At 46.1% G+C, this 16,890-nt stretch overlaps 3 protein-coding genes across 4 annotated transcripts; 2 read left to right on the forward strand and 1 right to left on the reverse strand.

The window, feature by feature from the left end:
• The first annotated feature begins 3,839 nt into the window (after positions 1 to 3,839).
• Positions 3,840 to 8,032, forward strand: LOC100825680 (serine/arginine-rich splicing factor RS31). Its single transcript, XM_003580288.4, has 6 exons — positions 3,840 to 4,001; positions 4,108 to 4,285; positions 5,733 to 5,845; positions 5,971 to 6,212; positions 7,272 to 7,541; positions 7,832 to 8,032. Exons 2-6 carry the CDS (start codon positions 4,180 to 4,182, stop codon positions 7,884 to 7,886), a joined length of 786 nt encoding a protein of 261 aa, XP_003580336.1. The 5' UTR covers positions 3,840 to 4,001; positions 4,108 to 4,179; the 3' UTR covers positions 7,887 to 8,032.
• Positions 8,033 to 8,461: 429 nt separating this feature from the next.
• LOC100821270 (pentatricopeptide repeat-containing protein At3g57430, chloroplastic) lies at positions 8,462 to 11,531 on the forward strand. Its single transcript, XM_003580916.4, has one exon. It carries the CDS (start codon positions 8,529 to 8,531, stop codon positions 11,112 to 11,114), a length of 2,586 nt encoding a protein of 861 aa, XP_003580964.1. The 5' UTR covers positions 8,462 to 8,528; the 3' UTR covers positions 11,115 to 11,531.
• Positions 11,532 to 11,638: 107 nt separating this feature from the next.
• On the reverse strand, positions 11,639 to 16,188 carry LOC100821569 (B3 domain-containing protein Os01g0234100). Of its 2 annotated transcripts, none has more exons than XM_024455878.1 (10): positions 16,015 to 16,188; positions 15,323 to 15,526; positions 15,172 to 15,252; positions 14,799 to 14,900; positions 14,267 to 14,398; positions 13,608 to 13,642; positions 13,391 to 13,514; positions 12,854 to 13,060; positions 12,686 to 12,776; positions 11,639 to 12,577 (listed from the first exon to the last, which is right to left on the reverse strand). In XM_024455878.1, exons 1-10 carry the CDS (start codon positions 16,036 to 16,038, stop codon positions 11,859 to 11,861), a joined length of 1,719 nt encoding a protein of 572 aa, XP_024311646.1. In that variant the 5' UTR covers positions 16,039 to 16,188; the 3' UTR covers positions 11,639 to 11,858. The 2 variants fall into 2 exon arrangements, with proteins under 2 accessions (XP_024311646.1, XP_024311647.1); XM_024455879.1 differs by having other exon boundaries at positions 15,383 to 15,526; positions 16,015 to 16,187.
• Positions 16,189 to 16,890: the final 702 nt, after the last annotated feature.

Raw genomic sequence — 16,890 nt, forward strand, 5'->3', positions numbered from 1 at the left:
GGAGCGTGTGTGATTTGGAGAGCACCATGCGGCGGAAGTCCCCAATATGGATGGTACCAAGGAGCTCCATGGGTGATCGCGGCGAGCGCTAATGGAGGTAGTCCCCGGTTGGAGGGGTCGTAAGCCAGGACTCCTTGGTTTTCCGGCGCGGATCCTACTGATGCCACAGTGTTTCCCCTCGTAGGCTCCGAAGGCAAGGTCACTACTGGTTGTAGGGAAGGTGGCACGAAGCCCATCGAACGAGGCATGCCGAGTTCCGCGTCCCTTGCGAGGGCGGTAACCGTAGGTAATTCGCCGATCCTTGCCACCACGTCGGTGAGGATTGAGGGACTGCCCACGACGGTTTCGAGTGCTTCCCTCGTAGCGCCCATGCTTGCGGCGACGTCCGGATTGGTGAGGATTTCTCCTTCCTCAGGAGCCCCCGAGACGTTTGCTTTCTTCGTTTGTAACCGTGTAGAGTTCGCGGCAAGTTGGGCACCTGAGGAAGTAGGCTTTGTCGGTGCCATTAAATCTTCAATTGCGGTGAGGGTTCCCCACGGTTGGCGCCACTGTTGATGTTCAAAAAAACAACAGGAGTAAGGGTGCCAATGCTCGATGGCACAAGTGCGAGAATAGTATGTAGGGTGTGTACACCGGCCTTATAGCGAAGGTCGCCGTACACTTGGACAAGTTGACGCGTCGATATTTTTTGAATAGGTTCGGTCGACCCTGCGGGTACGACTTAGTCCTATGTTAGGAGAGGCTTCGAGGGGGTCGTTAGCCGGGTGTTTGGGCCGAACTCGTCTTCCCAAATCACCTATGGCGAGAGATCACTAGGAGTCGCCTCGGACTTGGGCCGAACTTTTCTTCCCAAGTAGCGAGGTTGGGATACTCTCGAGACTCTAACCCGATCCCTCTACTTCGAGTCGAGGTCGTACTAGACGGCCCGGAACCTCGAAACTAGGCTTCCTAAGTCGCGTCCCTGAGGTCGAGTCGAGGCTAGGCTCGACCCAAGCACTCGAGAGCGGGCTCCTTAGGTTTGCTCTAGCCCTCTCCCCTTTGATCTTATTCCAATGGAGAGTGAATGATACATGACCCCCATGGGGGGCATTTATAGCCTAGGGGTCCATGACAAAAGACCATGGCTACCCTTGAGGGAGGGGGAAAGTGAGAGTAAAGTGGTAACTCATCCTTACACCTTTCTTGGCCCCTACTCAAGCTCCTATTCTCCTTTGACCATGGCATGAGAGGATTGACTCATTGACTCTTTTGACCGGCGCCTAGTTGGCAGGGTTATGCCTTGTTGGCAAGTTGGCAGGTCTTTGGAATTCGTTGATTTGGTCGCCGCCATGTAGGATTACAGTCCAGCCCATGTAAGAATTTTATTATATTACAACAATTTACATTTAGTTTTTATCTTTAATTATTTTGTTGGCATCCACGTGGCTTTCAAGTCATCCACATGAGCATGACACTTGGAAGCCCAGGACATGTTACCGAATTTTTTTAAACATGGCGAACCATGAAAGAAAATATGTGAAGGTCAAATACAAATCTTTAGTGAAAGCGAGTAATTTTTTGTTTTTTCTGAAAAGGTCGATGCCATATACTAAATCAACCAACCCTTACAGAACCATCTTTAAAATAAAATAAAATTACACGTAAGTTCTTGTGGGTAAACGTCGTTGTCTTCCTCCCACACTCGCCGGTGGCACGCCGTGAGCGAAGCTCGATGCTGCCTCTGGACCTCCGAACCATGTCGGAGCCAGGAAAACGCTGTTGACATAGTAGCCGGGAAGTCGCCGGTCGGAGCCAGAAGACGCCAATGACGGTGATCTGAGAAACAAACCACCGTCCTGGGGAAGAAAGGGACGAAGAGGGTTGGATGATCATCCTAGATCCGGCCAGACAGATCTGAGAAGAACTGGACATACTAACTCCACGATGAGGTCGAAGCTGGCCGACCCTCGCCGATTGAAAAAGGAAGCAAAAAAACCGAGACGTGCAGACTACCTGTAAAGCACAAACACAAAACTAGATCCACCACTCCAGAAGAGTAGCGACCAACTGCACCGTACTCCTCCACGCCACCGGCAAGATTGCCGTTGACGAGGTGGGCGAGAAGTTGGGAAAACTTTATTCTTGATCCACACAGTGCCACCATCACCACCATAGTGCCGCTGCCGGTTGACCAAATTCTAACTTTTGGGGATCTATTGTAGCAGGCAAGGAGAAGAGGCAAAGATGTGTTGCTTGCCCTCCCTCCGGTCGGCCGGCCGCCGGAGGACAATGCGATCGGCTGGTCCTGGGTGGCAGCTAGGGCACGAGAGAGGCATGAGTAGTGACATCGAGTAATTCGACATGCTGCTACAACCAGATGATACAAGTTTTATTTACTCTCATAAATTAGGGAGCCCGCTTGATACATACATTAAGTTGAGATAACATGTATACTTTTTCACATTTAGCTCGTAAAAAGATCATCTATGTGTTGAATTAATGATATTTTGAAGTAAATTTCAACGTACTCCTGAAAGTGTACATGGGCGATGACGAATAGGCCATGTGGTGATATACCTTCTGATAAAACTGGTGCGTGGAAGATACTCATGGTCGTTTCTGTTGTGATGGGTGGACATGATAAACTGGGTTAGAGAAGTTATTTGTTGTAGAGGTGACGTGGGAGAGATAGACGACCCACCCACCGGAGAAGTGTAAGTGACAGGTCAAGTGCCACATTTGCTTTAAAATGTTGGTCAACCTTGTAAAAATGAGTGAAGGGTAACATAGTGGTATTTCTTAATTTTTGTATTATAGGGATTTAGATTCTTGGTCGGTGTTTATGAATTGGATGATAATTCGAAAAGAAAACAAGAGATTGCAAACCCAACAAGAAAATCAAGTAAGGAAGTCTTTGGAATTGAACTCAAATCAAATTATGCTCTTGATGAAACTGGTAGCCACCACAACTATCAGTGGAATTTTTCGATCCTCACAGCGGGAAGAAAGTACAATCTGGGTGTGGGTGAACTTAGGGTTTGACACCATTCAAGGGACCTTGGAAGAGGAGCAAAACTTCAAAACCCTAAGTTCCTCCCTCCTACTTGGCGACTAGGTTATCTATATAATCTACAAAGTTGATCACCTCTAAGTGCAATTAATGTTTGCAAATTTCACATGCAAAATGTTCACATCATGCACATCATTAGCATTCAAAGTCTCCACATCACCATCCATATCATGTGTTGTAGTACACTAGAACTCCATTTTGGTGGTCCATTCGAATTTAATATTTTGATACCTAGGATATTCATCTTCACGTTGCATATAAATATTTCACCAAACATACATATTTTCATGATATGTCAATTTTTCTAAGATCTGAAAATATTCAGGTTGACGGAGCTTCACTTCTCGGTTTCTCCGAAATTGTTAATGTTCATGCACATCAAAACTACACCTATTGTTTTGTTGCATATGTGTTATGAATGATAAAGTCGTTTTGTCCCACAATATTCATATTTCTTTTACATTAAATCATATTATCATAGTTTGTTTCTAAAATCATATCCAAACGTGCATATAAAATTTTCTATGCCAACGCGTGGGGAATCACCTAGTTCCTAAATGGTTTTTGTCAAATAAGGGTTGAAACTTGAACTCTAACCAGATTTCAGTCGTAATATGACTTATCATGATTTATTTTGGAAAAAATATGTTTGTATGAGAACTTGTCGACATTCTCTTTTTGGCACACAATTTTGAGGTAATTAACTCGCGGGAAAAAAAACTACGGAGTACTGTGATAATTCTAGGTCTGAAATCTTCTGGAACAAAAGAAGTCTGGAAACCAAAACTGGCCCAGTGGACGGGGCTATAGAGCCCAACGCAGCACTGGCTCTTCCTCAAGTCGTCCAAACTGCAAAAGGAGAAGAGAAGAGGCTCAGAGCCTCAGACAGCAAGCACAACACGAAGCCGAGGAAGAACCCTAGCCTCCTCCCTCCTTCTCGACGACGGCGCAGGTACTGCTCCACCGCCGCCACCTCCCTGTGTTCCCTGCTCCTCCCCACCTCTTAATTTCAACTCCTCGCCCCCCTCCACGATTTGATCCCGTCTCTCCTTCGCTAGGGTTTTTCCTGTGCACGCGGCCTTGGATCCTTGTACCGCGAGAGGTGAGGCGAGGTTCCTTCTTCGGTGAAGATGAGGCCCGTGTTCGTGGGGAACCTGGACTACGACACCCGCCACTCGGAGCTCGACCGCCTCTTCTACCGTTACGGCAGGATCGAGCGCATCGACATGAAGTCAGGTCCGTTCTGCGCCTACCCGCCCCTTCTCATCCCCACCTTCTTCCCAATTAACTTGTCTCTTCTACTCCCTCCGTCCCGAAATAAGTGACGTGAATTTGTATAAATTCTTATGCAAATCCACATCAATTATTTTGGGACGGAGGGAGGACTACCTCCATCCAACAATATGAGGCGTATTAGCTTTCCTTTGACCAATGCCTTGACCTCAAATTACTCTATTAATGTGTAATTATATGACATAGATTCATATCCATTATATTCCTACTCAAAGATATTTGCTTATGGATATGATTTTGATCACATTAGTCACATATTCACGAAGTAATTTGTGGTCAAAGGCTTGGTCAACCGAACCCTAATATGCTTCATATTGTTGGACGGAGGGTGTATGTTTTTTTCTTCCACTGTTTGATGCATATGTATCCCCCATCACCGGGGGTTTATTTTTGACATCTATTTCTTGGGTAGATGAAGTGTTAATTGGCTACCCGCAAAAAAGAAGTGTTAATTGGTAATCTCCACTCTACGCAAGCGTGTGCTGTGGAGTTATTGTTTAGCTTTGGTTGATTAGTGAACAATAGGTGGATGTGCTTGTTTATGTAAGTTTTTCATTGTGTCTAACAATCTTAGTATAAAATAAATCTTATTAATACGTGTTTTGAACAAGTAGGGTCCTTCGATAAACTGAAGTATATCAGCTGTGCATATGTAACATCTATATGTCATGGAACGCATATCTCAACATATGTGATGGTCCATGTCATCTAACAGCAGTTGCAAGCAATGCATGTATAGTAGGAACAAGATGTTTAAATGTTTACTCTGGCGCAGGAACTACCGAGGCAAACATACATAGCTCCCCCTGGGGCTCCTCGACTCCTGAAATACCCTACATTCACTCTTCCGGCCATACTCCCTGCACTTGGCTATCCGTTTCATGATGCACTGTTCAATGTTACCTCTGCCAAAGCATGTTTTGTGGGGAATGACGTCATCATACGATTCTTGCCATGCCATCAGTTCCATCATGCCATGCCATGCCATGACTAGAAGTATCACCACACCATTCTCCAGGCATCGACATGATACTATGCTAGGTGTGCAGTCTCGATAAGCAATGTCTGTGAGGCTCTTGTTCCATAGAATGGTGAAGCATGCTCAACACTCCAGTCATACCTTCTTACTTTGGATTTTTGGATATAAGTTGCACAACAGCATGCTTAGCCTCATCATGAATGGAATCTACCAATAACCACATTAGCGCTCTTGATACCATCAGATCTGTGCAGGTGCAGTATTCTTCTGTTTCTTTTAGGTTTGAATTTGACTGAATAGGTTGATGTGTTTTAGTTGATTTGGGAAATTTAAATGTTGTTGCTGAACAGTGATCATTCTGAGATTTACTTTTCTATTGTTCCAACTGGTGGATTTACCCTTTTTTTTTAGGATTTGCTTTTGTCTACTTTGAGGATGAGCGTGATGGTGATGATGCCATACGGGCTCTTGATGGTGTGCCCTTTGGCCCTGGGAGACGCAAACTTTCAGTGGAGTGGTCACGGGTAATTTCTCTCACTGTTCTTGGAATCTCACTAAACCTTAACAGATAAAAAACTGATCCAGTAATAATGTGGGCTTCTGTTCATTTTGTAATTCATCCCTTTTCTTCTGGTGATTCCCATGACAGGGTGACCGCGGTACCAGACGTGATGACCGTGATGGCTATAGTAAACCACCTGTGAATACTAAGCCTACTAAGACACTGTTTGTCATTAACTTTGACCCGATCAACACAAGAGTCAGTGATATTGAAAGGCATTTTGATCCATTTGGAAAGATCTCAAATGTTCGGATAAGGAAGAACTTTGCTTTTGTTCAATTTGAAACACAGGAAGAAGCCACAAAAGCCCTCGATGCTACTCATTCTACGTAAGTACTGCTTTTCAACTGTTCAATTGCATATTCATATTTGGTTTAACTTTTGATATCTTGTACTGCGCACTTTGATGATTTTGGGACAACTGTCGAAGGATCCATTGTAAAGATGTCCGACTGTCAAAATAACCTTGCACAGGGAGTCTTACCACGGTAGATTATCAAGATACCCTTGCAAACATGTAATAGGTTCATTTTACCATTCTGACAAGAGTCAATGGGTTTGATCATGGTCAAATGGCCATACTGTCTGCAAGAAAGAGCTAGTAGTATTTTAAGAAATTCAAAAGGCACTCTTCTCTTTTTTGGGAAAAGAAAATCCTATCTGAACATTATGAGAGGAATTGCCAACTCTGATTTTTGGACCAAAATATTATCAAATTGTGAGATGTGCAAAAGAGAAACAAATTGCATAATTTAAAGTCGATATTTTGCACCTTCCTCTTTGTTTTTGTTTGTACAGCATACAAATAGATACAGTTCTGTTACAATTTCACACTTCATCCCATAATGTACATCTGTGAAAAAAGGAGTTCTCTAGAAACATAGAAATGTGGTTTTGAAATCAGGGTAGTAAGCTCATTTTTCATAAATTAGGGCTCATATGGGTACCACAATTACCACCTGTGTGCTATAGAGATTAGTCAATTACTCTTTTTTGACAACTGAACACATTTGCAATGGTATTTTGACCACTGAACACATTTGCAGTGTACTTTTACAACTGTCCCTAATATTTTTCCAAGTGTTCCATTAATGGACGAAGAGATGGTGGAATGGTGCTGTCTAACAGTGGTTATTGGATGGAAGTTTTTCTAGCATACACTAGACTCATTTGTAGAAACACCCTAGTCCTGTCTGTTTACTTTTTCCCTTTTTGATGAATGTACCGTGTGCTGAGTCCTGTCTGTTTACCTTTTCCCTTTTTTGATGAATGTGCCGTGTGCTGGTTTTGAAACTTACACTTGACTGAGAATATCTGCATGGCTTGGATTGTTTGAAACTGATCTTATTGAGTGATGATGTACCTTATCAATTCTCTTCCCTCTGCAGGAAGTTATTGGACAGAGTGATATCTGTTGAGTATGCCTTCAGGGATGACAGTGAACCAGGTGACAGGTATGACAGGCCAATTAGAGGTGGTGGCGGCGGCGGCGGCTATGGAAGGCAGGATGATAGCTCGTATCGCCGTTCTGTTAGCCCTGTGTACCGAAGGTCACGACCTAGTCCTGACTATGGTCGTCCAAGGAGTCCTGCTGAGTTGAGTCCTGTGTATGGTTCATATGACAGGAGCAGAAGTCCTGTTCGTGATCGCTATCGAGGGTAATGCGCTCAAATTACTTTTGTTTGATCTTCATGAGGTTACGCTTCGTACTGCTCTTAGCAAATGTTTTCGTTAGGCCATGCGATGTTTCCTAATGTTTGCTAATCATCTGAGTTAGCCATCTCACTTTACATTACTTGCTTCCTATAAAGTTGTGCCTCATTACTGAATCCAGTGGTTGGTCCTGAAATTTGAACCGTTGTACTTTGAGGGCCATCTTATAAGCCTTTCTTTGTTTGTTCATATTATGTTTCATGTTGTTTAATGAAATGTTTTTGTACAATTGCAGCCGATCTCCTCTGCGCTCAAGATCCCCGCTTGCCAACAGGAGAGCTTACGACTGAGAGAGTTTTCAGTGAGGCGCCTCGCATCCGCCATTCTAGCTCTAGCACTAGCAAAGAAGTACATCTGTACTCGTACCTATGCTTATTGTTTAGCTGACATGGATATATAGACCTGTTCTTATTCAAGACCTACTGTGTGCCTAAAATGTTGCAAGATTACCGTATGCACTGTGTCCCTATTTCTGCCTGGCCATTATTTGTTTTCTCAATAGTTTCTATTTTGCCTAACTCTGGGCCTGTTTTGCAAAAAAAATAAAAATCATAAAAGTTTGGGTCATGGAGATGATTTGCAGAAGAGGAAAAATCTTAAAAGCTTCAAACAAGGCCTTACCAGTGTGATGTTTTCATTTGAAGTTTAAGGTCCGTCGATATTTAAATCTGGAAGGAATTTCAAAAATATACCGCACTTCCAGTTTGTAATATTTTCAATCTTCGTTTAGTGGGATCGGAAGTAATGTACTACTAGTCCAGAAAATAACAATAGGAAATATCATCAAATCATTTCCTGTAAAATTCACACGCATTTGTTTCTTCCAAAAAGAGGCATTTTTAAAAAAAAGAAGAGAAAACTTCAACCAGCTTATCCGCGCTCTACAAGCTTCCCTCCACCCTGAACGGCTCAGCCCCTCGGCTCGCTCCTCCATGGCGGCCGCCACCGTAATCCCACCGGCGCCTCAGCCGCCCACCTCCTCCTCCATCCGCTCTCTCACCGCCGCGGGCCATCACGCTGCCGCCCTCCGCGCGCTCTCCTCCCTGGCCGCCTCCCCCTCATCCGCTCTCGACCACTTCGCGCTCCCGCCGGCCATCAAGTCCGCCGCGGCCCTCCGCGACTCCCGCTCCACCCGCGCCATCCACGGCGCCTCCCTCCGCCGCGCGCTCCTCCACCGCCCCACTCCCGCCGTCTCCAACGCCCTCCTCACCGCCTACGCGCGCTGCGGCGACCTCGACGCGGCGCTCGCCCTCTTCGCCGCCACGCCGCCGGACCTCCGGGACGCCGTCTCCTACAACTCCCTCATCTCCGCACTCTGCCTCTTCCGCCGCTGGGGCCACGCGCTCGACGCCCTCCGCGACATGCTCGCCGACCACGAGGTCAGCTCCTTCACCCTCGTCAGCGTCCTCCTCGCCTGCTCCCACCTCGCCGACCAAGGCCACCGCCTCGGCCGCGAGGCGCACGCCTTCGCGCTCAAGCACGGCTTCCTCGACAAAGGCCGCGAGCGCTTCCCCTTCAACGCGCTGCTCTCCATGTACGCGCGCCTCGGCCTCGTCGACGACGCGCAGAGGCTCTTCTTCTCCTCCGGCGCCGGCGTCGGAGACCTCGTCACGTGGAACACCATGATCAGCCTGCTGGTGCAGGGCGGGCGGTGCGAGGAGGCCGTCCAGGTGCTCTACGACATGGTGGCCCTCGGCGTGCGCCCCGACGGCGTCACGTTCGCGAGCGCGCTCCCGGCGTGCTCGCGGTTGGAGTTGCTCGGCGTGGGCAGGGAGGTGCACGCCTTCGTCCTCAAGGACGACGACCTCGCCGCAAACTCGTTCGTGGCCAGCGCGCTGGTGGACATGTACGCCAGCAACGAGCAGGTGAGCCATGCGCGGAGGGTGTTCGACATGGTGCCCGAGCATGGCCGGCAGCTCGGGATGTGGAACGCCATGATCTGCGGCTACGCGCAGCATGGCGGCATGGACGAGGAGGCCATAGAGCTCTTCTCGCGGATGGAGGCGGAGGCTGGGTGCGCGCCCAGCGAGACCACCATGGCCGGCGTGCTCCCCGCGTGCGCACGCTCCGAGGTGTTCACTGGCAAGGAGGCCGTGCACGGGTACGTGGTGAAGCGCGATATGGCGAGCAACCGGTTCGTCCAGAATGCGCTCATGGACATGTATGCGCGCCTCGGCAGGATGGATGAGGCGCACACGATCTTCGCCATGATTGATCTCCGTGACATCGTCTCCTGGAACACCCTCATTACCGGCTGCATCGTGCAGGGACTCATCAGCGAGGCCTTTCAGCTCGTCAGGGAAATGCAGCTGCCATCATCAGCTGCCTCAGGTGAAACGATGTTAGAAGGAGATGACACCAGCGTCGATGGACAGAGGTGCATGCCGAACAACATCACCCTGATGACACTCCTCCCGGGTTGCGCGGTCCTGGCAGCGCCGGCGAGGGGGAAGGAGATCCATGGGTACGCGGTGAGGCATGCGCTGGAATCGGACCTGGCCGTGGGCAGCGCGCTGGTGGACATGTATGCCAAGTGCGGCTGCCTGGCGTTGGCGAGGGCGGTGTTCGACCGGCTGCCGAGGAGGAACGTCATTACCTGGAACGTCCTCATCATGGCGTATGGGATGCATGGGCTCGGCGACGAGGCGTTGGCACTCTTTGACCGTATGGTGGCAAATGGCGAGGCGACACCCAATGAGGTCACCTTCATTGCTGCCCTGGCAGCCTGCAGCCACTCCGGCCTGGTCGACCGTGGCCTGGAGCTGTTCCAGGGCATGAAGAGGGACTACGGCTTCGAGCCAACGCCATACCTCCATGCCTGTGTTGTTGACGTCCTCGGGCGGGCGGGCAGGCTGGATGAGGCCTATGGCATCATCAGCTCCATGGCGCCAGGCGAGCACCAGGTGTCGGCATGGAGCACCATGCTCGGCGCGTGCCGGCTGCACCGGAACGTCAAGCTCGGTAGGATCGCTGCCGAGAGACTGTTCGAGCTAGAACCCGACGAGGCCAGCCACTACGTGCTCCTCTGCAACATCTACTCCGCCGCCGGCCTGTGGGAGAACTCAACGGAGGTGCGGGGCATGATGCGGCAGAGGGGCGTCGCCAAGGAGCCCGGCTGCAGCTGGATCGAGCTGGATGGCGCGATCCACAGGTTCATGGCCGGCGAGTCGGCGCACCCGGAGAGTGCCCAGGTGCATGCGCACATGGACGCGCTCTGGGAGCGGATGCGGAGGGAGGGGTACGTGCCGGACACGTCGTGCGTGCTCCACGACGTCGACGAGGCCGAGAAGGCGGCGATGCTCCGGTACCACAGCGAGAAACTCGCCATCGCCTTTGGGCTGCTCAGGGCGCCGCCTGGAGCCACCATTAGGGTGGCCAAGAACCTGAGGGTGTGCAACGACTGCCATGAGGCAGCCAAGTTCATCTCCAGGATGGTTGGGCGGGAGATTGTGCTCAGGGATGTCAGAAGGTTCCACCATTTCCGTGACGGCACCTGCTCCTGTGGGGACTATTGGTAGCATAGTACAATGTCTGAATGTCCGATTGATACACCACAGAAACAAGCATCTACGTACTTGGTAAAATCACAAAGTTTCCTCCTGAGGGCAAAAGCAAGAAACTATTGTAGCTCCGCGGCACAAAATTCTTGCGTTCCAAAAGATTTGTGTTCTTCAACAGAAGCCAGAAGAACTTGTGGTTCTTCTGTTGGCAATAACTACTCCATGTTCAATTGAAGGGCGGTTTAACAGTGTGATGACCAAATGAGCCTTTTATGCTTTAGTTGAGGAAAATTTGATTGAACCGAAGATGAATTCCATTTTTTCTTGCTGAAAATTCCCACAAAATTCTCCCAGCTGATGATTAGTTGAGGAAAATTTGACTGAATAAGTTATTGGTCTCTTGTGACAGTGGAAAATGAAGTATATCTTTAATGACTTCCTATTCGATCACTTGCTGAATTGTGGATTTGGTATGATTAGCAAAGTAAATAAATGTGGATAGCTGACTGTTAGACAATTGGCGTGTAAAATTTGCTTCAAGCTGCATTTCAGGTGAAACCATGGATTCTGCATTTTTTCGTTTCATTTTGCAGCATTGCTGTACACAAGCTAGCAGATAGCTACACTACACATCATCCAGTTGCTGTACGACAGCCAACACAGGTAGATAAGCAACTACTCTGATCACAAGTCTGAACTGCGTGTTGGTACGTAGTTACTGAAGATGTAACACAAAATGTGGCCAGTTCTAACTAAGTGATGTCACCAGGGAGCAGTGGCAATCTGACGCATCGCCTGCGCGTTCTTCTTCACGCTCGACTCCATCTCCTCCATCGCCGCGTCCATCTCCTTCAGAGCATTCTTCAGACTCGACATCTTCAACTCGAGGGCTCTCATCTTCTTTCTGGCACATTTGTGCTCGAGCTTGACCTCTTCGTACCCCTCATGTTCCCCATCCGCGACCAGGCAATCGCCCAATGACCGAGAAGGGAGGAGACCAAGGAGGTCGTCGACGCGTTTGCGCATAAACGTGACATCCATGCCCAGGATCTCAAAGGACTCCAGGATCTTCTTCCACAATGAGAAGTCCTCGTGAGAAGAAGCACGCGAGGCTCTGATGCCCTCTGCGATGTTGACGGTCTCGATGATCACTCCTAGAGCCAGTGTAGGGTTTATCTTCTTGAGCAGATTCTTGTGGAGGAACGACTTCTGGGCTTGGCAGAGCTCGTAGTACGTCCTGCGCTGGTGATCGGGGAATAATTCACGGTTGATGACCGAGCCATCTACGACAATGTTGAAGTTGCTGAAACTTGTCACCCCCTCGAAATCGGTGTCTGAATCTGGAGATCTGATATCGTCATCTACTGCTTCTCCATTGGGTATATTATTGTTGCTATCATCATCGTCATCTACTTTGCTACTGACTCTGGTAACCTCTGGATCCTCCATAGATTTGGCATCCTCGTCAGAACTTTCTTCTTCTGCATCACGGAGCGTGGCACATGTCAGAAGATTCGATAGCAGTCTTTTTATTTCCATGCATGTAAGTTAATAAGCTCAGAATGAACAAGATAAAACTTCTGACTCACTCGATATGTTGTTTTCATTAGATGTGTCCAAACTCAGGAGACCGAGTGCTCCATCAGTTATAGTGAACTTATTCTCTCTTAGTATGTACACCTGAAAACAGCAGCCAACAGTCAGTGAAGTCACTGCAAATATTACGAATGAATGATGAGCATTTGGGAAGTACTCGCCTTAAATCTTGTCGATCTCATGAGTTGAAAGACAACTGCATCGCCAATCTTAATATCATGCCGTAATGCAAAATTTCTCCACCCACCACTGAGTCCCTGCTTGTAACCCAGGTACTTTGCATCATAGCTATGTCCATCCTCATCTTCTAGTTCAATTATAACATCATGCTTGGGTAGATGCTCTCTGCAAAAGCCAGATGGAAGACCCTGGAAAAGGAGCAAAAAGTTAAATGCAGAGGAAGTTAAAAGAGAAGATAAATTAATTGGTGAAAGCTGGCGCCGCATTCCGCAAATGTTGATAGCTTGCTTATAATTAGCTTACGAGACTTGCTTCTCTGCCCCTCTTTCAAAACATGAGTTTCAAAAATGTAAACACAGTCTAATTTTGTTAATTTAGCCTCTTGTGGGGATATCATTTCCTACTAATTTATATTTTCTAAGAGAAAAAGGGTATCTGAAAGATGTTCGTAAGAAAAGAAAAAACCAGATTCTTTGACATTGGACAAACATTCGAACACCTAATAAAAAGAGACTTACCAGCCAAAACCCCTGAACAACATGTGAATGCAACATCCGCTTGGCAAAGCTTGGATCTTCTACTGGCAATTTTTCCTTTACCTCAAGAGCTCTTTCCCAAGCAGAGCTACATATGTCTTGAACACTATATTTGTTTGAAGATTCAGGTGCATAAGCTTCCAAGCTTGAGAGATTTTAACAGATTCTACTCAAGAGAAAACAAGAAAAGTTGAAGTACCTCGCATATTTGTTTCTGCCATCAACATCAGGCACCTGTTGAGTCACCACTTGTTCATAGTTAGTCGATTGCCCCAATAAGAAATTTTTAGTCAGTCATCCACATTTATAAGTGTGGCATACATATTTAGCTGCTTAGACTGAATTATGGTCCATATTTTTCTTTTGTACAAAGAGTCAAAGAATGAGCATGATATATTAGCATGTCATTCTCACAAGCTTTGAACAACAAAAAATCTTAAATGGAGCATTTTAAAATGATTCCACATTCCCATGTATAGGAGACTATTTCACAGGATGGTGGCAATCAGCCCTTGATACCACCCCACCATCGCACAGGAGACTATATCATCATTGATAATTCTCACAGACAGGTGGATCTGGAAGCAGCACAATGCAGCCATCTTCAACGGAGTAAGGCCCGAGATCTCATCGCTCTTGCTTGCCACTTCTCGGCGGAAGCCAGGTTGTGGGCCAGAGCAGGAGCAACCTGGTTTTAGACGTCACAATTGGCAGAGCCAAGTGCATAGGGTTGTGGCGTTTGTAGGTGTCTTGTAACAGACTATTCGTAGGCATGTAATTTTACTTTGTTATCTATCAATGGATCAAGACCCAAACTGTTTGTGTCCTACAGGAAAAAAAAGGTGCAGGAGACCTCACCATCGGCGCACTATCATCATCATTGTCGCTCTCGCTCCTACTCCTGCTACTGCTGTTGCTGTCAACCAACGCTGGTTTCTGCGCCATCTTGCTCTTGGTAGAGTTGGAACCTGCTAGCTTACCTCTCTTCCTCTGTAATTAAACCAACCAAAGGAGAGCAGCAAATTCAATATCTGTTTATATGTGTGATTGAAGATTCAAAAGAATTTGTGTTGTGAAATTTTGCACAAGTCTCTGATGCATTATGATGAAACTTGGAAGTTCTACTGCTACTACCTCTGTTCCTAAATATAAGATGCTTAAGCTTTGTCCTAATTAAGTCAAAACTTCTTAAAGTCTGACCAAATTTATAGAAGAATGTACTAATATTTACAATATGAAATAAGTATACCGTGAAGATATATATCATGACGGATTTAATAAAACTAATTTGGAGTTGTAGATGTTGGTAGATTTTCTAGTTTTCCATGACAAAGGATATTCATATCACAGGTAAAAAAATACAAGGATGAAATCAGTGAGTGCATCTTACTTTGTAAGTTCTAAGGGCAGTGCTAGTATTTTGGGTGTCGTGTTTATGATGAGCGCTAGGAGGTTTTTCTTCCTCACTCTCCACTCTGTCTGGCCTCACAATCTGCCATAAAGATGAAACAAAATATCATATAAGTTAGATCAACAAACTTGTGCTTCATAAAAACCACTAGATGGAAACAGAAACATGAGGAAATATAGCGACAATTTGAATATACATATTGCTGCTACATATAGTGTTATTGTGGCCCTGTCTGTAGCATCATTGGTACTGATGCTCTGAATGGAGCCATTTACGTTGTAACGTGCATATGCAAGGGAAGTAAAACAACATTAATCACAGAAAAGGGGAAGTAAATCAACATAGCACTTACTCTCAAAGGAACATAGTCGATGACCTCATCATCATAGATTGCTGCTATAGACTGTTGACGGACAACGATGGCGCGCTCATCCTGCAACCACACAACACTTATATTTGGGTATGATTTTCCCTCAAAAAATATTTGGGTATGATACACGAACATGTGCACTGTGTCTTAAAAGGAGCAATGAGAGATCAAATGGTTCAACGAAGAAACTCGCCATTGGCTCAAAGACATCGTCACCATCGCTCTTGCTGCTGCTGTCAAGCAAAGCGAACCTTTGATGTACCAATGCCATCTTCTGCCCCATCTCGGTCTTGGCAGATTGGGAACAACCCGCTCCCGCTAGCATCCCTCCATTGCTCTGAAAATTAAGCACTGAAAAGATATGCAACAATCCAAATTTTGTTCCTAAATCTCATCACACAACTTGTAGCCAGTTCATCCAAGAGAAGCAAAATGTAAAAAAAAAAAAGAAAACATGAATTCAAGAATCAAAATTTCAAGATAAGAAACCGATAAATTTGCGTTTTCGTAAAATCAAACTCTAAACTTTTTTCAAAAAGGAGGATAAAAACCCTAACTGGATAATCGGGAAAACCAATGTGGATTTTTTTTTTGTTTCTTCTCAAGAGAATCGTCACATTTATGTGGCAAGAAACACCTCGTGAAAAACTATCACAAGAAGATGAACCTCAAAAAAAGGAATCGAGAAAAAATAAAAGAAAGAAAGAAGACGAAGATATCAAGAAATCAGGCGATTCAAGAGAACTAGACTAGACGGTCGAGCTAAATAAATGAAGGAAATAAATAAAGAAGCAGAGGATGGCATTCACGGGAGTTGGGACTTGCTTTGAGGGGCTGATCGATCGCCATGGATGCACTCGAGGTCGAGGGGAATCCTGGACTCCTGGAGAGCTCCGCCGCCGCCGGTGTGGCTTTGCAAAGCAAAATGGGAAAGAGCCGACCGTTCCGCAGCTACCGTTCTTGACGGACTTCGACGATATCCACGGGGTTTCACAAATAAAAATAAAGGAGATTCAAAATAACTGCTCTCTCCCTCCAAAATAAAGGATGAATGCATCTATACACTGACTCATGTTTTAGATACATCTAAATTTTGATAAACTTGATACATCTTTTGTTGGACAGAGGAAGTAAAACTTTCCGGAAGATGTTAGTTTCCTGTTTACAGGAAAGGTGACGCAGGAATTTCTTCGCTTTTTTAGGAAAAAAAGGAAGTTCAAATTAATTTTGTGTGTTGGGTTGGATGATTATTTTCAGCTACGCTCTTTACAACATACCAACGCCTTCTTCGATTCAAAGAATTTTCATAAGAAATTCAGAGGGTTAGAATCCCTTGGAATTTTGTGAGGGTCAGTATACTTAGGAATTTTTCATATACGGGTCATTTGATTTGTAGAATTGAATACTATAGAATTTTTTGCTAAGGATTCATTTGTACTCACTTCAATCCAAATTAATTGCCGCGGCCTTTATAGATATGCATGCACTTACATATTGAAACGCGTTTAGATACATGTGTCTCTAGACAAACCATGACCGTTAATTTGGATCGGAATGAATACTGCATTTCAGATGAAACCTTTCATCCACTCCAACCTCTCGGAGAGAATTTTTTGTTTTTCTTGATGCGATCAAACAAACTTTGTTGCAAACCAAATCACGTTAGAATCAAGTGAGTGTGACATTGCAACACTGCATTTT

This window comes from Brachypodium distachyon, chromosome 5, assembly GCF_000005505.3.
Source record: "Brachypodium distachyon strain Bd21 chromosome 5, Brachypodium_distachyon_v3.0, whole genome shotgun sequence".
Taxonomy (NCBI): domain Eukaryota; kingdom Viridiplantae; phylum Streptophyta; class Magnoliopsida; order Poales; family Poaceae; genus Brachypodium; species Brachypodium distachyon.